Genomic DNA, 25,304 nt, shown 5'->3' on the forward strand with positions numbered 1-25,304 from the left:
GTTTTGGAATACGAGCCAGCTTCTGGAACAAATTATGCTCGTAATCCAAGGTTTCACTGTACTTAAAAAAAAGACACTAAAAAGAGAGAGCAAACTGTAAATCAAAATACTTAACATCATAGAAAGCAGACTGATTTGAGTTTAGTAGGGAAGGGCTACTTCATATGGGAAAAAAATTCGGCTCCTATTGAAGCCATATAGAAATCAAAATGTTTTTTATATTGTTTTCTTGTGTTCCTTATCTGTGCAGCTGTGCAGCATTCCTGAACTGCACTTTAGCATGTGACAACACCACTCCTGGCATTGTTTTCTAGAGTTTCTGGCCACAAATCATGGGTTTCATATAATTATTGTCATAAAAATCGCAACAACTTTTATATATCTTCAGCACCGTCAAGAGTCTGAGACTGACGTGACACACACACACACACACACACACACACTAATATCTGCGCTATCATACATTTACATTTAGCATTCGGTAGACACACTTATCCTAAATGACTTACCTAAGGACTAAACCCAAATACCTAAGAAACAGATTAGTCTTTAGTCGCCGCTTAAAGAATATCAATGACTCGGCTGTACGGAGATCTACAGTAGAGGAAGTTAATTCCAACACCTACAGTAGGAGCCAGAACAAAAAAAAAATTAGATGCATGTCTGTATACCGTATACAGTATGCACATAAACCATACTACAGGGTGTCCCAAAAGTCTCCATGCAGTACAGTATATTCAGGAAACTAACATTTTTTAGCCGGATATTTACCACATTGATATATGATTGTTAATATGATTTTTGCAGATGTAACAAAAAGAAATATGAAATTTTATGAGAAAGGATGACAAAAGTGTAGAGAATGTTTTTAAAGTTACATGTTGTGATTGTGGTTAGTATGTACAATATGAAAAGAAACAAATTTTCTTTAAAAAGAGAGAAAATATACTTTCTATATTTTTTGCAGTGTTGACCTCACTAAAATGTTGACCCTGAATACAGTTTATACACCGATCAGCCACAACATTATGACTATCTGCCTAATATTGAGTAGGTCTCCCTTTTAGCCAACATAACAGTGATGCACTGTGTGTTATTCTCACAGCTTTAAATGACAACCAGCATTAATCTTTTCCTTAATTTGTCATACAGTGCTTCTACTGGATTGGACTAAACAAGTCAGCCTTCAGTCCCTATGTAAATCAGTAAGCCATGGCCAACCATGATCCTGTCACCAGTTCACCGATTTTCCTTCCGTGGATCGTTTGGAAAAAACACCGGAAATACTTGGGGTTTTGGAGTTGCTCTGACCCAGTCTTCTATCCACCACAATTTGTGAAAATTGTGAAAGTCACTCAAATCCTTATGCTTGCCCATTTGTTCTGCTTCCAACACATCAACTTCAGGGAAAAAAAAAAAAAAAAAAAAGATCATATTCAGGCTAATAGATCCCACCCACTTCCAGTCACCACAGTAACGAAATATTGAAAATGTAGCTACAGTGAGAAGGGCCACATTGTGAATTTGTGGAATGTTCCTGGTCTGTAGATCAGGGGAAGGAAAAACTGGTGAACTGGCGACAGGGTGATGGGAGGCCAAGGCTCGCTGATGCACATGGGGAGAGAAGGCTGGCCCGTGAAGTGTGATCTAAAGCTAGATTAGAAAACTTAATGCTGGTTGCGGTAGAAAGGTGTCAGAAGACACAGTGCATCACTGTACAGTATATGCAGGTGGTCAGAATGTTATGCCTGATCAGTTTATACAGTATAAACAGGAAAATGATTTTGCTGTCCTTGATTCAGTCTATTGATTGTCTGGTTGTCTGGTTTCCCCCTTAGTTTCCCCCTATGCAAAAATGGGCGGATTTTAGTCTCTCTCTCTCTCTCTCTCTCTCAGTGTGCGTGTGCCGTGTGTGTAAGGAAGAGAGAGAGAGAGCGAGAGAGAGAGGAGATCTAATAATCGTGTATGTTCCGGCTCTGACAGCAGCTGCTCCTGACTCTCACTGCGGATCATTTGTGACATTTCTTCTGCACCCAGCTTCAAAACCTTTACAACGTAAATATGGGGAAAGTGGAAGGTGCGATGAAATGCGTGAAATACCTGCTCTTCATTTTCAACTTCATCTTCTGGGTGAGTGGCGCCCTGTTGCTCGAGCGCGGAATGAATCAAACGAATTAATCGCTTTGATGTTTGACTTGAAAGCTGCGCGCGCGGATCGGATGTCTGTTGTGTAGCGCAGAAGGCAGGGAGAGCAGGAGAGCACCCCTTTCTTTCCACTTTCCCCCCTCTCTCTCTCTCTCTCTCTCTCTTCCACTGCGTCTCAGCGTGTGTGTGTGTGTGTGTGTGTGTGTGTTTATCCCCTCGGCCAGGGAAAGGTAAATCAGATTTTCCATTAAGGGAACAAAACGCCCCTTTTTCCTCTTTGGAAAAGGTTCACAAAGAGCTTACTATTCAACATATAGTGCACTACACAGACTATACAGGATCTTCACTTCATACTGATACTGCTGTGCATAAATATTGTTTGTGTGGCTGTTTGTGTTTGTGAGTGTTTATTCTATATGTATATATGTGTATATGTGTATATGTGTTGTATTAGTACTGTATCTCCTCGGTTGAACAGTTGATATTGAGATGTATCTGCTACTTATACTTCATAACAGCTCTACTGTAAGTGTGGTGCTGTTACATTAATTGGTGATTTTACTCTAAATGAACATCTCCTCTGCAGCAGAGGTAACTTTTGTTCTCCCTTTCCTGGGAAGGTTTTCATCATGGTGCTTGATTGGTTTTTCAAATGCACTTGACGATACTGTTCGTGCAAGGACTGTTTCAGAAATGTGGTATGGTAACGACTGACTGTCGTTGTTTCTTAATAATTACCTAATATGTGTTATTTCATAGTTAGGAAATCTCCAGTATTGTTCTAGATCTAGAATGTAAAAAAAATACACAGCATTGGTGCTGATTTTATTTATTATTATTATTATTTTATGTATACACATTATATAGAAAGTTTGTTTGCCAAAGAAGCTACTTCTGAAGCTCATACAACATTCAAGTGACCAATCTTGCTTTCATAAAAATTTCAAGTTGCCCCAAAAATGTCCACTTTTCAGCATCTAGCTTTTAACAATAATCATTTCAAACGCAGATTATTCATATTTCTTTATGAATATTGATACTAGAATTGGTGAAAGCTTCAAGAAGCATATGACCTGTAAAAATGTTTCTTAAAGTAAACCATTCTATGCAAAATTAAGAATTTTTAATCAAAAATTTAAACAAAAATTCTGTAGTGTCCGTAACTTTTTGGCATTTTAGAATAATACACTTTTTCAATTTTATGTCTTTTCGTGTGAAATCTAAATTGGTTCAAGATTCACTTGAATAACAATTAAGATCATTGAAAGATTTTAATTAAAAAAGTTACTGACTTTACCCCTAGATAAGACACTTGGCTTCAGGTGAGGTGAGGTTTGACTGGTACAGTATACAGTATGTGTTTATGGGAGAGAAAAAATATAATATAAAAATATATACATTATAACAGTGGTTGCACAAGTGTGGGCACAGACAGTACAAGAATTATTGATAGAAACAGTATTAAAACAGAAATTTATTAATTAAAACAGAAAAAGTTAGTGACGTCAGCAACAATGTTCACATGGCAGGGGTGAGGGGATCACAAGCTACTGTTTTGAAGAAGACTTTAAAATCAGGAATACAAAGGCTATTTCACAAGATTTAAAAAAAACGGATTATCATTTAGAATCAAAAGCCCAGATTGTTCCTATGATTTGGGTAAGTGATAAAAAAGAACCAAGATGAACCTCCGTCGAAGTAAAAAAAAGATCAAAGTGTTAATAAAGAAAGGATCCGATCATGATCTAAAACTTAAAAGCCCCCTGGTCAAGCATGCTGGAGGTTCAGTAGTTTCATGGCTTGGGCTTGTTCTTGGGAACAGGCTCACAAATCTCTATTTAGGAAGGAACTCATGCTGGCAGCAGCAGAATAAGAGGTCTAGATAAACATTACACATTCGCAGAGAAATACACACACACTCTGATTAGCAAGAATTTCGTAATGCAGCACGATAATGATTCAAAACACACTGCCAGGACAATAAAGGGGGAAAAAGGTGAAAGATTTTTAGACGGACCAGACCTAATTGAGGAGGAGGCTAAAGAGCGAAACAAACAATGACGGAGAGAAGTTTCCAGCACAAGCCTGGAAAAACATTAGAAAAAAGAAGAATGCAACAGTTGGGTGATGTCAGTGGGTTGCAAGTTTGATGCAGCTATTGCAAATTAAGTATTATTCATTTTACAGTGCTATTATTCATTAGCCACTTTCAGTTTGGTTTTTAAATCAGCCAGTGCCAAGAGGTTAAATGAGGTTAAATGTCTATTTGTTTAACATTTTACCTAATTTACATAGCTTTTCTAAATGTTTTGATTGTTTTTTATATGCAAAAATATGATTAAAGTGCTAAAAAAATAGTAATATTGGTAATATTTTCGGGTGGTTGGAACAAATGATCTGCATTTACATTATTTCCTATGGGGAAAAAAATGGGTATGGGGTTCTACTGTATTCAACGCATCTACAGTAGATCTAAATATCAGGAAATAAAAGCTAAAATTATAACCTATAGTGTACACCTGACCGTCTTATGATTTAGCTATTGTTCCAATAGTTTCGAGGGGTACGTTTGTGTGTGTGTTTATGCTAGCAAATAAACGTAAGCAATGTTCGTATGCAACAGTGTAAATGTAACTGGATCTTGATCATTTAAATGCAGAAACAGATAAAAAACAAACTTTATCTGCTATGTTTTATCTGCAGCAGGTTTACCTGATGTCTCGTTGCGCATTTTCCTTTAATAAGCATCAACTTATTGTCCTATTGATAAAAAGTCGCTGGAATCTAACCATATTATATGTAAATTTGAGAAAATCTTAAACCGTTGTTGCTGAAATTGTGACTCTGAAGCTGAATTTTGGAAAGTGTATGTACAGGGTTAGAGTGTCTATATGAGCAGAGATATTCAAGAAGAAGTAAAAGTCAACTTTATTGTTGATTCTGCAATAAATACATACATACATACTGTATAGTAATTGAAATTGCATTAACTCTCAGTGCCTTAAAAACAACACTAAGTACAAAAATTTCAATGTAAAAGAACAAAATAGTGTTAAAGAACAAAAACTAAGGTGTCAGGATTACTCAGGCTGATCCAAGGGCAGAAAGTAGGACAGAATCGGGTCTGACATGCTCTACTGAGGAGCTCTTATCAGTCACAGCTGTCTAGTTGATTCCTGTTGTTCCTTCATGTTGCTTAGTCACGTTTTATACTACTAATGCTGCTGAAGTCTTAAATCTGTTTGGTGTTGATGAGCTTATACACTGACTGGCTAAAAAAAGAAAAAAAAAGTTGTTGTATCAGAAGCGTAAAATTATTAGAATTACTGGAACTGGGATTAGACCTGTCCACCTACAGTAGAAGGGTAGTGCTGAACCATCAACATGAATGACCGGGATTGAAGATCACTTGAACGCTTGATGAAGAAACGGCTTCAGTTCGCTAGAGAGCATAAAGATTTTGACTTTGGAGCGATGGAAAAAGGTCATGTGGTCTGTTCCTACCGTGTCAGGGTAGGAAGGGACGTGCATGAAGTGATGCACCCAACATGCATAGTGTCCAGTGTACCAGCCTCTGGAGGGAGTGTTATGATCTGGAGTTCCTTCAGTTGCTCAGGTCTAGACTCAGCAATGTTATGTGGCAATAAAATGAAGTCAGCTGACGACCTGAATGTACTGGATGACCACATGAACTCGCCCAAACGTTGCTGGGTAATAAACACGCTCCCTCACACTCCAACAATAACTCTGTTAATAGTGTACGATAATAGTATTAACTTTGCTTACATATTTTGATCTCTTGTCTAATGGCTTGTTCTTTTACCATGAGTGCAGCTGTCAAAGTCACACACACACACACACACACACACACACATACACATACACTGCTGAGTGACTTGTTGTCCATTTGTCAGCTGTTAGTGAATAAAGGTAACATAAACATTCTAACATGCAATTAATTGTTCTATAATAATAATAATAATAATAATAATAATAAATGTTTGGTAGAAGTGCTAATGTGTATTACACAGTCACGAAGATATTTCATCTACAATCGATATCTTCCCATTCTCAAGCCGTAATTTATGATCCACCGCCATCCATTATTACCCAGAATTCCCTTGAGATCATTTCCAGACTCATAAACATCATGCTGCCACTCCCAGTGAACGAGACAAAGGGTACTTAAGGGAGGGAGATTCGTAAGCGCACTGTTGCAGCAAAGTCACTTATTTTGAGGATTTTAAAGCAGTATGACTGTTAAAGCCATAGCAGGTGCATGTGTGTGTGTGTGTGTGTGTGTGCAGTTGAGAGTATAAATTACACATAGAAGAAGCAGAACATCAGTCATGCATTTTTACAGACACCAGACATTTCGTAACGAACACTTTGAAATGAGCTGAACATCATCTTATATCACACTCTGTTAAATTCTCAGATCTGATTGTTAAAAAGAAGTGAAAGGTTTATACCAGATTTAGCCAAAACAGGCTTAAACCAAGGTTAAAATCTCCACGAAAGAGACAGATGAGGCGTATGAACTGAGCTGAGCTGAGCTGATTGTTTTTTCATACACCATACACAGAAACAGGAAGGAATACACACAGAAATGTCCTTTCCAAGCGTTTCTGTTAAAGATGCCCTGATGCCACATTAGATTTTCTGATTCTTATACTGAGCCCTTAAGTATCGAGAGCATTAATGTTGATCCTCATCCGGCATTTCTTTTAACTTAAATGCTTTCAAAATACAACTTACACCAAACTGAATCTTTCTCACAACAAGCACGTACTGTACATTACAGATTTAATAGAATGTAAATAGAATTAACGTCCTAATATCCTAACCCCCAAAAACACAATTTATAATCGCTAGGAATAAAGGATTTCACTGTGCGGTAAGGTATACTCTATGTGACGAATAAAAGGTTCTACAGCTTTTAACTGTTACGTTATAATTTATACATTTCTGCTCAAAAGATGATTTTAAAATAATTCTAGGTTTATGAAATACAGGAAATACAGATTATACATCAATTAGCCATCAACATTAAAACCACCTATTGTAAGTTTTGGGTTCCTCTTGTGCCAACGAGCTTACAACTACTGTACACAAAACCTCAGGGGTTCCTGCCATGGAGTCTGGTACGAGGAAACTGGAAGCGGATCCTTTGGGTGCTGTGGGTTGTGGAATAGGAATAGGGCCTCCAAGAATCAGACCAGTGGGTCCTCGATCAATTTGGGATTTGGGGAATATGGAGGCCGGGTTGACCTTTGGCTGTTTGCCTGCTGGGCGCCGTGGACATTGAGCTGTGGTGCCCTGGGTGTTCTGGTGCCATTCTATCCTGGCCAGCAATTGATTTTTCAGTGATTTCTGCTGTATTGGCTTTCCGTTAGGATGAGACTAGATGGGCCTGTTTTTGGGGTATAGCTGAGCTATGGGCGCCCATAACCCTGTCACCAGTTTGCTGCTGATCTATATTGTTCAATTAACCCATCAGTGGTGATTGGCATAAATTATTGACAAAAGATGCGCATACTGTAGCATCAAGTGGCACGTCTCCGGATCAGTAATACTGCTAATTTCGGTCCTAACCTTCCTTCTTTTAATTCTTATGTGCATGGATCGCAGCAACCGCTGATCATGGCCATCACTGCCAGACACTGCTACAATACAGGAATGATCAAATTACCATCCTGAACAATGAAGCTGCCGGAGAAGCTACATGACATTGTCTTGCTACAGGGACCTGACCCCCATGCCATGGTGTTGTCTGATGCTGGGGGAGGGGACATTAAAAGCAATGTGCGAGGAACTGGAAACATGGCACACGGACAAGGGTCTGTGCTCTAGCCCTTTCACTCTCCCATCCACCCTGCTCTCTAACTTCTGCTCTCTGGATAATAACCTTCTCTTTTAACCTGCTTTTTGAAGAATGTTGGCCTCATAATTCTTTAATAGTGCTTTCATTGTGCGTGTGCATGTTTGCTTGTAATTAGCTAAAAAAAATGGGGGTGGGGGGGGGGTGTCAAATGTCCTTAAAGTGACAGCAGAGTGCCAAGAAAACTGTTTTTAAAACTTTGTTTAAATAAGAAAGTGGCAGTACAGTAAGTACAGAAAGCAGAGTATTTCTTTTTTTTTCTGGTCAGTGATTAGCCAGAACATTGACCCTACCTGCTTAATGTTACAGTATGTACAGTAGATCCCTCTTCTTCCACCAAAACAAGGTGTGCAATATTTTAAGGAAGGACCTTTTCGATTCCAAATTGACTGAGCCCCAGTGCACAAAGCAAGGACTATAAAGACATGGTTTGATGAGTTCCATGTGGAAGAACTTGACTGGCCCTAACACAGAGCCCTGATCTCAACACCTTCAAGCACCTTTGAGATGAACTGGAACGGAAATTGCGAGCCAGACCTTCTCGTCCAACATCAGTGCCTGACCTCATAAATGCTCTAAAGAATGAATGGGTAGGAATTCCCACAGAAACACTCTGAAACCTTTTGGACAGCCTTCCAAGAAGAGTGGAAGCTATTATAGCCGCAAAAGGGGGACCAACTCGATAGTGATGTATACCAAGACGGCTTGTCCAGCACATTCCACAGATACTTATTCAGATTGTGATTTGGGAAATTAGGAGGCCAGGTCAACACCTTAAACTCTTTGTTATTTTACAAATTTTGCAGTGCGACAGGGCACGGAATCCCACACAAAGAGGCTACAAGTAGTGCTACAAGTAGCTGGCTAGTCTTCAGTCCCCATGAGCATCAGTGATCCTTGGGAGCCCATGATCTTTTCACTGATTCACTAGTTGATCTTCTGTGGGCCAGCTCTGGTAGGTACTATCCATACGGTGAACACCCCACAAGACATCCAGTTTTGGAGACAAAGTCATCTAGCTATCACTATTTGGTCCATGTCAAGGTCATTCAGATCTATGGACTTGCCCATTTTTCCATGTTTCCAACATATCAACTTTGAGAACTGACTCACTAATGTTGACAGGGGCTGCTGTAACAAGATTATCAATGTAAGTCGTGTCACCTCGACAGGTTGTAATGTCATGGCTAATTGGTGCAATTGATTATTTTAATCCAATATATCCTTTAGTGTTTAGTATAGTTCATGCATTTATGGATGGTCCTCAAGAAATAAAACAAGTATTCAAATTATAACCCCAAAAGATCAGAAAATGTTTGTTTTTTTTATGTGAGAATAAGATCCGTTCGCTAATTTTGGTTATTTCATTATGTAAGATACTTGAATATATGTTTAATTTAAGCTCCACTATAAATGCATTAACACAAGTTGACTCAAAAGAAATTTTTTCTAAAGATGGTATGATGGCACTTTTGCTTCCAACCAAAGCACTTCATGGCATCACATGCACATTTATGAAATCTAATAAAATATACACTTTCCAGAGATTCCCAAAAAAAAAGATTTTTTTTTTCAAATTCAATTCAAACGTATTTTTTAAAAATAAGATTCGATATTTTATACTGTAGCTTTAAGGCTGAAATATAAACATAAGTTTTGTAACTGTAAGTTTACTGACATTATATGTGAGATAGTGTTAGTGTGTGTGTTCAGTGTCACTGTGTCCTTCAGTCAAATGTGCTCATTTACACAAAAGTCTTCTTGTCTTCTCCAGTCTCCTGTCTTTCCATTATAGCTAACTCCTCCCCTTTTCCCATTTTTCGCCATTACAAAAGCTGATTTAACAAACTATAGTACCTATACTTCAATCTGCATTTATTTTTTACTTTTATTTTTTGTCCAAAAAAAGGAAAAATATTTTAATTAAAAAAAGTAAAAATTAAAGATTTAAAAGCATTATAAACTATTATTACAATAAATTAGAATTGTAACAACCCTGATCCTTTTTGCAAGCATGTGTACAGTATGGAGATTTTTTTATCAAAATTTTTCTGCTTTTAATTTTAATATATAAAATTATTTTTAAAAAAAATTCAATGAAAAAACAAAAAAATATTAAATTAATCAAAATCTATTGTTTACATTATTCACCATCCTAATACCAACCACATCTACACAATAATACTACTTCATCCATCCATCCATCTTCAACCGCTTATCCAAAGTCGGGGCATTGGGGACAGGGGGGGTTGCAGTTCCACAGGGAAACCCAAACCTACCTTTTCCCAGCCACCTCATCTAACTCTGACTGGGGAATCCTGAGGCGTTCCCAGGCCAGTGTGGAGATATACTCTCTCCATCTAGTTCTTGGTCTGCCCTATGGTCTCCTTCCAGCTGGACGTGCCAAGAACAACCTCCCTAGGGAGGCGTCCTGGTGACATCCTTACTAGATGCTCGAACCACCTCAACTGACCCCTTTCCACGCAAAGGAGTAGTGGCTCTACTCTGAGTTTCTCACGGATGACTGAGCTTCTCATCTTATCTCTAAGCGAAAAAGCCCGGTTCGGACCCAACACTCATGACCATGGGTGAGGGTTGGAACGAAGATCGACCGGTAGATTGAGAGCTTTGCCTTTCGGCTCACCTCTCTTTTCGTCACAACAGTGCAGTAAAGCGACTGCAATACCGCCCCCGCTGCTCCGATTCTCCGGCTAACCTCACGTTCCAACGTTCCATCACTCGTAAACAAGACCCTGAGATACTTAATCTCCTTCACTTGGGGTAACAACTCGCTCCCTACCTGAAATGGACAATACATCGGTTTCCTGCTGAGAACCATGGCCACAGATTCGAGGTGCTGATCCTCATCCCTGCCGTTTCACACTCAGCTGCGCTGCGGGTCACAGACTGATGATGACATCAGGACCTCATCATCTGTGGTCGCAGCGATGCAATCCTTAGCCCACCAAACTCCTCCACGGCTGCGCCTTGATATCCTGTCCATGAAAATCACAAACAGGATTGGTGGCGGAGGCCAACACCCACTGGAAACAAGTCTGATTTACTCCTGAGAATCTGAAGTAGTACAAAAATACTAATACTAATAATAAGGAACTAAGTTGGGAGTTATTGCCACATACATCGTACAGTCCTTCCTTCGCTCCAAGGCATTTCCACACATTTGGGCCATTAATGGAGTTCCTGGGAGGCCGATGTTTCAGACGTGAAGCAGGCAGTCGGATCATGTCTCTGGCGTACAGAGAAAACTTTATACCTTGATGGTATCCAAGCACTAGTGAAACACTGGGATAATTGATATATAAAAAATAAAAAATAAACACTTAAGAACAACCTTTTTACCCCAAAAGGAAAAAATTCTAAACCGTGAGGTTTAAAACTGCAGTAGAAAAGATTTTTCCACTGTTTTATTTGGGCATATGGCGTGGTCTGTTTAAATACTTAATTAGACTTCAGCTAGGCTGCAAAAATAGTTTTTTTTACGACATGGCTCAAAATATAAAAGGCATGTGCGTGCGTGCGTGCAAAATATTTTATTTTTATTCATTGCACATGACACTTAAATAGATTGTCAGTACACCTCTTAGGCGATCTGATAGCAGCATATTTGGCAGAATCTCTGTGTCCTGGATATCGTTTCGCCTGTGTCCGTCAGAAGACGGAATAAAGACAGAGGATATTGCATAATATCCCAGAATTCTGTTGTGTGGAGGTTTATAATATCGTGCAGATGTTCAATTTTTTAAAGGCGCTAGTAGGAAGTGTAATCCCAGCACACGGTTAGCACAAAGTGAAAAACAAACACGGAAAATCCATCAGCAACATGAAGTTCTTAATAAACCTAAACGTCCACACACACACACACACACACACAGTGGTTTTACATGGAAAAATCTGGAGCTCTCATTTTATGATTATTGCATTTTCACAAGAGAAGAGATTTATTATTTCTCTATTTTACTACTAAGTGAAACTCCAGAGAGAGAGAGAGAGAGAGTATAAAGAGAGAGTACATTACAGTAACACCAGTGATGATAATGCTGACGATGATGATGGTATGATAAGGATACCAAGGCAGCGATAAGGACGGTGGTGTGAAGATCTTGGTTTTGGTGATGGCGGCGGTACTCTTGGTTTGGTGATGATGGTGGTGGTGATGTTGATAATGCTGTTGGCAATAATGATGGTGGTGGTGGTGGTGATTATGGTAATGGTGATGGTAAGAGTGTTAGGGGTGGTGTAGTAATGGTGATAGGGTGGTGGTTGTGATGGTGGTAATGACGATGATGACAATAATGGTTATTGGTGATGATGGTAACAGTTGCGATGCCTAGAGTGGTGGGGATTGTGATGATGGTTGAGGTGGTAGTGATCATAGTGGTTATGGTGGTGATTAGGGTAATGCTGGTGGTAATAGCGGTGGGGCGGTACAGTAGTAGCGATGGGAATGGTGATAAGCTTGTGGTTGTGTTGGAGGTTATAACAATAATGGTGCTGGTGGTGATGATTATGGTGATTGGTGATGATGGTGATAGCTGGAATGACAAGAGTGGGATGGGATTGTGATGATGGTTGTGGTGGTGGTGGTGATGATGATGGTGATTGTAGTGATGGTGGTGCTAAAGATGGTGGTGATAATGGTGGTAGTTATGATGGTGGTGATGATTATGATGATGGGATGATTCTCACCACCATCATCATGTTGGTGGTAGTAGTGGTAAAGATGAGGTGGGGTGATGATGGAAACAGTGGCCAAGACAAGATTAGTAGGGGTTAGTGATCATGGTTGTTGTTGGAGGTGATGTTGGTTACAGAGTAATCAGGGGATGGTGTGATGATCATAGTGATGGTGAAGATGATGATTATTGTCATGGAAATGAGAGTTTAATGGTGAAGGTGTTGGTCATGATGATGATGATGGTGGCGAGACAGGTGACAGTAATGATGGTGATGATGATAAATCATGGTGAACCTCATTAAGGAGGTTGATGGCAATACAGTGGACGGTGATGATAATGACATGACGATGATGAAGATGAAGACGCATTATGGTGATAATGTTTTTTTTTTTTGTCTACACCCCCTGTCCCCTCCTCTCTCTCTTTCTCTCTCTCTCTCTGTAGTTGATGGGTTCTCTGGTACTGGCTGTTGGTTTGTGGTTGCGGTTGGAAAACAACACAGTGAATCTACTGGGCAGCGAGGAGGCACCGGGCAACTTCTTCCTTGGTGAGTCTAAGTATGTACTAAGTGCTGCATGTGAATGTGTGTGTATATATGTGTGTGTAATATGACAAACCTATGCAGCGATGCATCGATATCAGGTTAATAAAAAACATGAAGTAATTGATAAAACTGCCGTGAGATACAGCAGCTCAGTGTCACACACATTTAGCGAGTTTAAGTGTGTATGATGTAAACTAAGATGCAGCCGGGGACTTTTTTAAAAACAGGAAACAGTGGTTTCGCTTTCCAGTAAACACAGCAACTCGACAAACAGACACCTGTGTGTGACACGGAACTTCGCACAGTTTGTAAATAATAAGAAATACTTACATACTTATTTACTTATTATTATACTTATTATAAATAATAACATTTAATGCATAACAATGTAACCTCGTCATGTAATCACGTAATGGTGTGTATGTGTGTAAGAGAGTGTGTGGTTTCACTGTCCTGAATCCTGATGTGGTAATGACTGAGCAAAACACACACACACACACACACACACACAAATATTTGTATCTGGTTTCATGCTAAGATCTTGGGTGTGGTCTATAATGGACATTTTAGATGGACACACACTAGTTTGTGTGTGTGTGTGTGTCATGTAGGTCACTAATGGACCGTTTTTCAGCAGTGATGTCATCGTGCCACAGTAAACGTCCTTCTAGAGTCTAGACACATAAATAACACACACCTACACTACATTTAGCTATATTTGATTGTCATGTCTCATTTCAGCCTACGTGTGTGTGTGTGTTTCTGTGTGCGTTTGAGTGAGTGTGTGTGTATGTCAGAGACAGAGTGAGACTTATTCATCACTTTCCTCTTTCTTTTAAACCGCCCAAACACTCCATCATGGGGCCTCGCTCTTTTGTTTTTTTAGAAAAAGGGTGGCAATTTGTAGGGCAGGGATTTAGTCGCCATGGAAACAGAAGTGAAAAACAGTCGTGGGTGGGGTTTGAGGGATGTGGGTGGAGTCAGAGATGTTGCAGAGTTTTAAGGGGGAATGGGAAGAGTTCAAACAGGTGGTTTGGACCTACAGGGAAAAGTGATGCCGCGGCCCAGATGTCTCTCCTAATCCCTACACTCCCTATTATTTACACCGGAGAATCATGTCGGCAGCAGCACACTAATCTAGGGAACGAAACGAAGAGGGGCTGGATGATTCACTATATAGAGTACATAGACAGACTGGACATGTCTTGAATCACACACTCTGTTCACTACTTAAAGCACATAAACATTATTATTAGTCCAGAGTGGACGTGTTCCAAATCGCATACTCTGTCCACAACATGGACGTGTTCCAAATCACAAGCTTTGTTCGCTACATAAAGCCCTTAAACGTTATCCTGAGTCCAAAGTGGACGTGTTCCAAATCATGTACTCTGTCCAGAGTGGACGTGTTCCAAATCACATACTCTGTCCAGAGCGAACGTGTTCCAAATCACATACTCTGTCCAGAGTGGACGTGTTCCAAATCATGTACTCTGTCCAGAGTGGACGTGTTCCAAATCACATACTCTGTCCAGAGTGGACGTGTTCCAAATCACATACTCTGTCCAGAGTGGACGTGTTCCTAATCACATACTCTGTCCAGAGTGGACGTGTTCCAAATCATGTACTCTGTCCAGAGTGGACGTGTTCAAAATCATGTACTCTGTCCAGAGTAGACGTGTTCCAAATCACATACTTTGTCCAGAGGGAATGTGTTCCAAATCACATACCCTGTCCACTACATATTTGTCATCATTAGTTCAGAGTGGACGTGTTCCAAATTACACACTCTGTCCTGAGCGGACGTGTTTCAAATCACACACTGTCCAGAGTGGACGTGTTCCAAATCATGTACCCTGTCCAGAGTGGACGTGTTCCAAATTACACACTCTGTCCAGAGTGGACGTGTTCCAAATCACATACTCTGTCCAGAGTGGACGTGTTCCAAATCATGTACACTGTCCAGAGTGGACGTGTTCCAAATTATGTACTCTGTCCAGAGTGGACGTGTTCCAAATCACATACTCTGTCCAGAGTAGACGTGTTCCAAATCATGTACTCTGTCCAGAGTGGACGTGTTCCAAATCATGTACTCTGTCCAGAGTAGACGTGTTCCAAATCACATACTTTGTCCAGAGGGAACGTGTTCCAAATCACATACTCTGTCCACTACATATTTGTCATCATTAGTTCAGAGTGGACGTGTTCCAAATCACACACACTGTCCAGAGTGGACGTGTTCCAAATCACACACTCTGTCCAGAGCGAACGTGTTCCAAATCACACACTCTGTCCAGAGTGGACGTGTTCCAAATCACACACTGTCCATCACACACTCTGTCCAAAATGGACGTGTTCCAAATTACACATTCTGTCCAGAGTGGACGTGTTCCAAATCACACACTGTCCAGAGTGGACGTGTTCCAAATCACTTACTCTGTTCACTACATAAAGTGCATAAACATCATCATTAGTCCAGAGTGGACATGTTCCAAATCACACACCCTTAAACATTATCATCGGGTCATAGCGAACACATCTCAAACTACACACTCTACGCACTAGACAGTATGTTGCACATATAGCACATCATCAGTCCGTGGTGGACATGTCCCCAAGCCTCACACTTCACACACAATAATAGATAGTCCTTTCAGTGTCTCTGTGTATCATGGGTACTTTCTACAGGCTAGCATCCATTGTTTATAGTATTTGTTCATTTTCATAATATTTACACAACTAATGATGGATAAGCGCGCTCTCGCTCTCTCACACACACACAAACACACACTCTCCCCCTCTCTCCGTTGCCCCCCTCCCCAGCTGCATCTCTAATGAAGGTAATCAGATGATCGAAATGTCAGATGAGGTTAATTACATCATCTCTCAGTGCTGCCTGATGTCATCGCCCTCAAACAGAGGCTCATGTTTCAGCCGGGACAGCTGTTCTCATAAACGCTGAAATCACACTGCCCCCTTCTGGACATGATGTGCAAGTACAATCCTCTGAAATCATTCTGTAGCTCCTGCTCCATGTCATGATAGCAGACATGAGTAACACAGGAGGAGTTACGATCGCGGTACGATGCTGTCTCCGTTATATTAGTGAAGGAAGTTTTAGTGTGTTAGAAGTTTCTCGTCTCGTTCTGTTTGTGCAGGAGTCTACATCCTGATCGCAGCCGGAGGCTTGGTGATGCTGGTCGGCTTTTTCGGATGCTGTGGTGCCGTTCGAGAGTCTCAGTGTCTCCTCGGATCGGTGAGCTGCTGTTACTTCTGTCTGTCTCCGGGTTATCACATGCTGCTCGTTCATTACCTCACTTTTCTCATTTCCTTTCTTCTCGGTCTCACCTCCCCTCCAACCTCCCTCCATTGTATTTCAATATCTCTCTTAATTTTATTTATTTTTCTTTCCTAACCTTGTAATCTTTAACTTAAGCTTTCTTTTCCTTTCCCTCTTTCCTCTTCTTTGTTTCATTCCCTACCCCTCCTTTTCCTTTCCACCTAAAAACATCATTATTTTATGAAAACAACTGTTAAATGTGAAAGGTGCCAAAGTGCTCTGAAGTTATTTTATTATTATTATTATTATTATTATTATTATTACAAGGGGTGTTTAAGTCAAACCAGGACTTTGGATTGTGCAGAATAACAGAAAACTCCCTTTATTTCGCCATATGATCCTCTGCTACACTAATGCACTTATCCCAGGGTTCCACTAGTGCTTGGATACCATCAAGGTAGAAAGTTTTCTTAGTACGACTGTCTGAAACGCCGGCCTCCCAGGAATTCCGTTAATGACCCAAACATGTGGATGCGTCTCGCAAGTTAGCGACAAATCATGGAGACAGAAAATCAGACTCTGATGGAATCAGACTTAGAACTGAAGATTCTGTGCATAAAGACTGTGACCAAGACCAAGGCGAAGATTCCAAATGCTGATGATGGTGATGATGAAGACCCAGACCAGGACTGAGCGTTGAGAATGAGACCCAAATGAAACTTGCATGAACATGAATGAACAGTATGAACAGCAGGATCCAGAATCAGAGAGAGAGAGGGGAAGAGAGGGGAAGAGAGAGAGAGAAAAAACCCGGAACCAGACTCCAGTCCTACATCACAAGCTCAAGACCACGCCCTAAATGGCATTACGCATTACATGCTGTATAATGTATATATTCCCTGTATGTTTATTCTTCTTACTTGAAGAACGTAAAATGGGTTTTATGCCTTATTCACAACAAATGTAATCATATAATAAAGTCCCGGTTTGACTTGAACACCCCTCTTATTATTATTATTGTTATTATTATTATTATTATTAATTTTTCTACAAATTGCTTCTGTAGATCATATTGTGCTTTTTTATAGAATCAACAGCTTAAAATGTAAATCCTTTCAATGTCCTGGTTTGACACCTTGACATGGAAACACTGTGTTTAGTTAAAGTTATTACCGCTGACCTCATTTCCCTTTTGATGTTTCATCCGTGTCAACGTCGTCCTGTTGTTGTTGTGGACTGCAGTTCTTCGCCTGCCTCCTGATCATTTTCGCAGCTGAAGTCGCCGCCGGCGTGTTCGGATTCCTGAATAAAGAAACGGTAAAAAACTGTTCACGCAATTCTATCCGACTTCATGTGCATCCGTTCGCTTCATTTCCCTCTTGCTCTCGTTCTCTCAGATCATCAAGGACATTCAGATGTTTTACCAGGACTCCGCTAGGGATAACAGCACGAAGGTTCTCAGCACCTACCAACGAGTCGTAAGCCTCACACTGCACTGCATCAGTGTTTTTGTGCACGTTTGTTGTTATATGGATTGGGGTCGGGGTTTGAGTCTTTGTTCTTTGCTTCTCACAGCTGAACTGTTGTGGCACTGAGGAGTCGCGGTGTTCTGACGGCTCACAGGACAGGAAGGTAACTTACTCGCATTTTATTATGAAACACAATGACTTATTTTAGGCTGGGGGGGTATTTTAGATGAAAAAAAAAGAAAGAAAAAAAGAAGGAAAGAAAGAAAGTCTGTATGCTCTCTATGAGGATCTGTGAAGAGGTTTTAAATACACACAGTATCATGCACAAGATCAAACATGTGCTTCATGCATCAAGCAAAGAAGAACACGCAAAGCCACAGGCATCGGAATCTGATCTGGCTGACTGAATGCAGGGAGACCGACTTACTTCACTTCACATGTGCAGTGCTGCTGGATCACAGTGCAAGCTAAAAAGTACAAAAAAAAAAAGGTTTTATTCTCATCAAACATCTGCTACGAGAATGGATAGTGACTTCATCCCGGATCAGGTGCTACCAAGACGTCCAGTTTGGGGCGGTTTGGGCCCTGAAGTACCACATGCAATATGTCCAAGACCACGACTTGCCAAGATCGAGTTAAGACCGATCCTTAAGATGGTCAAACTTTAAAGGTTATAGAAGGTTAGTCTGTATGGAGAGACCAAGCCCTCTAGTGGAGAGGAGAGGAATCGTTTAATGCTCATAAGGATTTTATACACAGTCAAAACATGGTGTTGGCGCTAAAAAGTGCCTCATCTGGGTGAAAAAGTAAACACACCATTTTTTATCCTCCTGATCCATGCTCCGTTTTTCATAAATATGCATACACATTTACGGGATATTTTTATCAGATGAAAAAGAAACACATTTGCAACTACAGTTCCACGCCCTTTTATGTCCGTAGTGTCTGTTACTTTTTTAAATTCAAATCTTTTAACGATCTTAACTGTCATTCAGGTGAAACTTTGTCGGTTTAAATTTCACATGAAAAGACATAAACCTGTAAGAAATGTATTATTCTAAAATGCTGAAGTGTTAAGATATTGCAACAGGTATTTGACATGGTTACGGACACTACAGATTTTTTCTGCTTTTGAAGCTTTTATCAAAAACAAATTTAAGCAACAATGTTTAGGGATCATCTGCTTGTAGAAGCTTACACCAATTTTAGTATCAATATTCATAAAGAAATATGAATAATTTGCATTTTAAATTATTATTATTGTTTGAAGCGGGACCGTACTGTATAACGCTGAAAATTTTACTTTTTTTTTTTTCACTTTAAATTTAAGTGAAGTGAGATTGGTCACATCCATGTTGCATAAACTGCAGAAGTAGCTTCTTTAGCACACACACATAAAAAAAAAATTTAATCAGCACCAATACTGTACTGCGTTTTGGCCGACAATATGCTGATGAAGGTTCTTTAAATAGTTACTATCTATACGTGGTGTCCTGTATAAAGTGATGTAACGTGATGTTATAGCATTGTTTTTATTTCCACAGACTTGCGAAGTTGCCATTGAAGAGTTTTTCAACAGTAAACTCTTTATCATCGGGTACGTGGGGATCGGAATCGCCGGAGTCATGGTGAGAACCATAAATATATAAAATTCTCTACTGTATCGAGTTTTGCTTCTTTGCTTTTGTCCAAGTAACAAGGTATGAAAAAAATGTAACAAGAAACTCAGCAGCGCCTCCGAGTGGCGCAGTGGTAAAGTGCTCGCCCTATCATCCGGGGATCGCTGGTTTGAACCCCGGGTGATGCTGTTTTCCTCTCACAGCCGGAGGCACAGAGAGAGCTGATTGGCCGAGCTCTCTCAGGGGGGAGGGGTGAGAGGTGAGTACTTGCGCTCCCACATTAATCACGGCTCTACAGCCAATCAGGGGCGTCTGTGAGCTCGCGCACGCGGAAGGAGCGGCTAGCGCTTTCCTCTGAGTGTGTTACTCCGCCCCTAACGGTGCGTGAGCGAGCAGTTCGAAAAGATTCGGTCGGCTGACGTCACGCGGTTCGGAGGAAACACGTGATAGTCTTCGGCCCGCCCGACTGAATGGTAGTAGTAGCCCTAATGTGGGAGCCCCCTAGTGACGGGGAGGAATTGGCCACGACTAAATTAGGGGAGAAAATTGGAAAAAAAAACAAAAAAAATATAAAAAAAACAAAAAGAAACTCAGCAGCAGCAACAACCCTTTTTATTGCAGTTTGAGACCAGTTTGTGTCTGATCTCTACAGATTATCGGGATGGTCTTCAGCATGGTGCTGTGCTGCGCGATCCGGAACAGCCGTGAGGTCATCTAACTACACGACCTTCTGACCTTTAATATCGGCACCATTATTTTCTTTTTTTCTTTTTTTTTTTCTGCAGACACAACAAGTGCTTTGGGAACAATAAACATCTCGTTTTCCATCATTAAGTTAGAACATCCGGTCAGAACCTACTGGAAGGATTTCATACTTTTAACCATGTTTTTATTATTATTATTATTATTATTATTATTATTCACTTTACCTGCTGGAAAGGTCTAGTTTGTTGATCTGGTTTAAAGAATTGAATTTAATTTATGTTTTTTTCGTATGTTTAAATCTACTTGAGGCTGTCGAGATGCGTAATTTAAAGCCCGGAGTCTTTGGGGTGACATGGCGAGGAAGATTCGACCGGTATGTCGTGTACAGTGAGTGTGTGAATGACGCATGAAGTCGTGTTTACCAGTCTGAGTGCCCTACCATGGAGAGGTTCTTTAGGCATGCTGTGTGGTTTGGGACACTTCCACAGTAGATCACACGAATCCTTGGTAGCGCACTCAGTTTTTCCGACCTGATTAACACCAAATCTGTAGATTTGTCTATTAATTACATTATTTTTTTTTGTGTGTCTCCATTTGCTCATTAATCCATGTTTCGTTTCGACTTGTACATATTGTTGAGATTTATACTCCAATTTTTGTAACGTGTGTGATGGTGATTATCCGTGCCGGGCCGTTAGTTTAAGTAGAAGCTCGTCGTTGTCATCTTTAATTACGTAACCCCTGTCCGATGATGACGTATACGATCTATTAAGGTGCCTTGTTCTTTTTATAAGCCGTATATAACCTAAGATGTTCTACGCGTCCGGTTTCTGTAATAGAGACGCATCGTTTTTGCGTTACAGTCCTGTTATTAATGCGCACTTGTTCACTTCAAACTCTCGTAACAGCCGTAACACGATTAAGGAAAATGTGTTGTAGGTGGGAGATCGAGTTTAGCAAGTCAGAAGTCTTCTGCTTTGTCACTAGCGAGACTTTATTCTGATGTAACTTCTCATTTTTTCAGAATAGAGGTTTTGCTAAGTAACTAACTACCATACAGCTTACCGTAGAAATGTATAAAAGGCTATCACATCTGCCGTCTCCAAATATCCTTGTGACTGAAGTTTGGATCCTCTCCATGCTTCTCATGCTCCCAAGTTCGAAATCGTTGCATATCGTGTAAACGATGGACGCAGACAGTACAGCGAAGTCCACAAGCGCGCCCTGGAAACGGGAACGAGACGCTAAAACCCGTCAAAAACCCACGTGTGAAGTGAAGATCCGTAGTGCTATTAGATGTTTCCATAAGTGCAGTAGGTGTAGTTTATTACATATTCGTCTTGCAGACACTATTTAGGCATGTGCTGATAACACGCGGTATACAGTATAACACAGTACTCCTCAAGCGTCACCATTGTTTTGGACACTCAGGTCGTGTTTGGTCTCTCAGGGTGAACTGAAGAGAAGCAGGAGAAAGACACAGCTCGTCTTTATATTCCCTGAAAAGCCAAACGCATCGTTACGCTTCGCGGAAAAGAGCGGACACGAAAAGCGGTCTACCGTAATTACTGTTCAGAGCCGATTCCGGACATGTTGTTGTTTGACACGCGATCTCAGAGACGGACGCGTCTTCGCAGTTCCACTTCTCGTCTGAATCCAAAATGTCGAAATCTAACTAGGACTAAAGTGAAACCGTTAATCTCCGTAATCTCGGGTCGAGTTTTTCTCGAGCCCTTTAATCTAATCATATAGTGGTGCGTCTGAGATACAAAGGCCGTTCAAGTCAAACCGGGACTTTTAATTGCGCAGAATACAGCTACACTAATACCCTTATCTTAGTGCTTGGATACCATCAGGGTAGAAATTTTTCTCGTGATGATCGGACTGTCTGCTACACATCTGAAATTCTGGCCTCCCAGGAACTCCTTTACCGCCCCAAACATGGGGAAACGGCCTGGAGCGAGGTCAGGACTGTATGGGGGATGTGGCCGAGTTCCTGTAATGTACAAGTGGTGTTGGTGAATGATTGTGTGTACAGTTCCCACACACATCTCTTCCCCAAGTTTGCAGCTAAACGATTTTCAAGCATCAGGTGTTCCACCCGCTGAATGTTCTCGGGAACGACTGCAGTGAGGTCTGAGCCACCGCGGCTGGGATCATCATTCTTTAAAATGTTTGCACCATTCAAATATTTACTGCAGCTAAGAGTCTCATCACCGTACTGTGTTTGAACTCGTTAAAGGTTTTTTCGTAAAAAAATTTAAGTAAAAATAAATGAGATCCCATGTTTAAGCATGTTTAAGGATCCGGACTTTCGGGCCACTTATATGCATATGGGTACTATATACATGTACTAGAAAGTCACTTCAGTTTCAGGTTCAACTTCAAGGCTTGTTAAATCTAAGCCTATTAATATCAATTTGTTAAAAAGTAATTAATGCAACACAACCCGATTTAGAATGAAACAAAGTTTAAAAAAATATATAGTTTTGAATTGATTACCCTTTGAAGTTATGAGTTTATTTGTGTTCTAGCTAAATTTGAGCATGATGATGTATAATGAAGCTGAATCTCCAATAAAAGAAAGCTGAGATACACATAGAAAAGGATCAAATTTCTTATCAGCACATGCCTGAAGCTGATTAACGACAGGAAGTAAACTGAGGACCTACGTGTTGGTGTGCGATGTGTTTGTGTGTGAGAGTGAGTGAGTGTGTGTGTGTGTGTGTGTGAGAGACCGCTCACCTTCACAGCTGCTCAGAATGTAGGAAGTGCATGTACAGTATGTTGTATGTAAAGTTGCATGCCTTTCCATAGCAGCTTAGAGCAAACCTTCTGTGTGTTGTAATTATTATTATTATTATTATTATTATTATTATTATTTTTATTATTATTATTATTTTTTTTTTTTTTTAACAAGTTAGAGTTCGTACTGTAAACAATGCAGGGTTGCCGTTGTCTGATGTTTTGTTGTTATAGTTCTTGGTATTGTAACGAGTAATTTATTTATTGCCTGATGAGTTCAGACAGCAGTTAGGCTTCTCAGGATTGGAAGGTTGATGTAAAAGAACAAATAAACTTTTCTGAGGTTTTACCTCCTGGTGGTGTTCTGTATCTTCTTTCATTACGATTTAAATTCAGATCATTTGAACAAAAACGATTTTTAAATTTCATACTGCGGAATTGCATTTTCACATAAATAATAATGTAAATACAGAAAATCCGAAGAATATTACCAACCCGATAATACCGATTTACAACACTATAATTTGTTTTTGCATATAGGAACAATCAAAATATTCAGAAAACACAGGTAAATTAAGTAAAATATGAAATAAATAGACATTAAACCTCACTTATCCTTGATTTATGATTCCTTTTGGCACCGACTGCTTTAAAACCCTAAACTGAAAGCGGCTCCTTTTTCTTCTTGCCACCGTCCTTGATAACATTCTTGAGAGCCATACACAATACATTCTTGAGGACATACACGCAACTTAGGTGGGGCGTTCATATGCCGAGGTACCGCTGTATATGCTTAGACATAGCATTTACAGTTTTCGTGAACTGGCACAAAAAGCTTCTTCACTATAGAGGAAAGAACTCGGGATGCTTATTTAAAGAAAGAGTGAGATGAGGAAAAACTTGGTCAATTGTAACATATAAATTTTTATTTTTATTTGTAATGAAAATTTTTTATGTTGCTAGCATGAAGCTATCCCATCCACCAACATACCGTATACTCTGGTCCCCAGAGAACAAAAAATAAAACTTTCTTTTTAATAATCTCAGATGTCTGAACTTGAACTTGAACTTGAACTTTGTGTGTCAATTTCTCATGTTTTACTGTCAGTTGTTCACTAAGTCTATATTTTACGTTTAAAAAAAAAGTTACTTTGCATCCGCGTACAAAAATGTATGAAAATTTTTCCCAAAGGTAGACTTTATGCGTATATATAATGTAGTGTATAGCCCACTCCTGCCATAAAAAAATAAAATAATTTTGTCCAACCATGGACTCTACAAGGTGTGCTTTGGTATCTGTCACCAAGATGAAAGCAGCAGATATCTTAAGTCCTGTAAGATGTGCACAGATGGGGTCTCCATGGATTGAATTTGTTTTTCATTCCCAAACAATTTTTGCAGTATTGCAGAGCACATTATCTTTCTGAAAGAGGCCACATTTATTACCCTCGCTAGGAAGGGGTGTAACTTGGACTGCAAGAATGTTTAGGTAGGTGGTTTGTGTCGAAGTACTGTAACATCCACATGAATGGGATGTGGATCCAAGGTTTCCTAGCAGAACATGGCCCAGAGCATTACACCGCCTCTGCCAGCCCATCTTCTTCCCATAGCGCATCCTGGTGCCATCTCTTCTCCTGGTAACCCATGCACAAACCTGGCTGTCATGATGTACAAGAAAGCATGAGTTATTAAACCAGGCCACCACATATCATTGCTTTATGGTCCAATTCTCATGCCCACGTCCCCCTTGTATGTGCTTGCAGCAGTGGACATGGGACAGGATGGGTACTTTAAAGGGTCTGCATCCTTGTATGCAACAAACTTTTCAGCAATTTGTGCTGCAGTAGCTCTTCTGTGGGATTAAACCAGCCTTCATTTCCTTCACACATCATTGATCACCCTGGCACATTCATCAAATGTCCTTTTTTGGACCACTTTTGGTCGGTACCACTTTTGCTAACCACTGCGTACCAAGAACACCCAACACCCAACAAGATGCTCTGACACATTTGTCTAGCATCGGAGTCAGAGTCACTCAGGTCCTTACAATTCTAACACATCAAATTTAAGAACCTACTGTACTGTTCACTTTCTGCCTGATATATCCCAAATCTCAACCCTTTGCATGTGGCACTTTAAATTGATAATCAGTGTTATTTATATATTATATTATTAAGCTCCCTTTTAGACATTCTTTTAAGATATTTCTCTTCTCTATA

General features: G+C 40.1%; 1 protein-coding gene across 1 annotated transcript; it reads left to right on the forward strand.

Annotated features, from left to right (window-relative positions):
- Positions 1 to 1,921: 1,921 nt before the first annotated feature.
- Positions 1,922 to 23,434, forward strand: tspan2b (tetraspanin 2b). The gene is made up of 8 exons (XM_053483067.1): positions 1,922 to 2,130; positions 13,168 to 13,270; positions 16,426 to 16,523; positions 17,790 to 17,864; positions 17,945 to 18,025; positions 18,123 to 18,179; positions 19,561 to 19,644; positions 20,288 to 23,434. Exons 1-8 carry the CDS (start codon positions 2,062 to 2,064, stop codon positions 20,351 to 20,353), a joined length of 633 nt encoding a protein of 210 aa, XP_053339042.1. The 5' UTR covers positions 1,922 to 2,061; the 3' UTR covers positions 20,354 to 23,434.
- Positions 23,435 to 25,304: the final 1,870 nt, after the last annotated feature.

Source organism: Clarias gariepinus, chromosome 22 (assembly GCF_024256425.1).
Source record: "Clarias gariepinus isolate MV-2021 ecotype Netherlands chromosome 22, CGAR_prim_01v2, whole genome shotgun sequence".
Taxonomy (NCBI): domain Eukaryota; kingdom Metazoa; phylum Chordata; class Actinopteri; order Siluriformes; family Clariidae; genus Clarias; species Clarias gariepinus.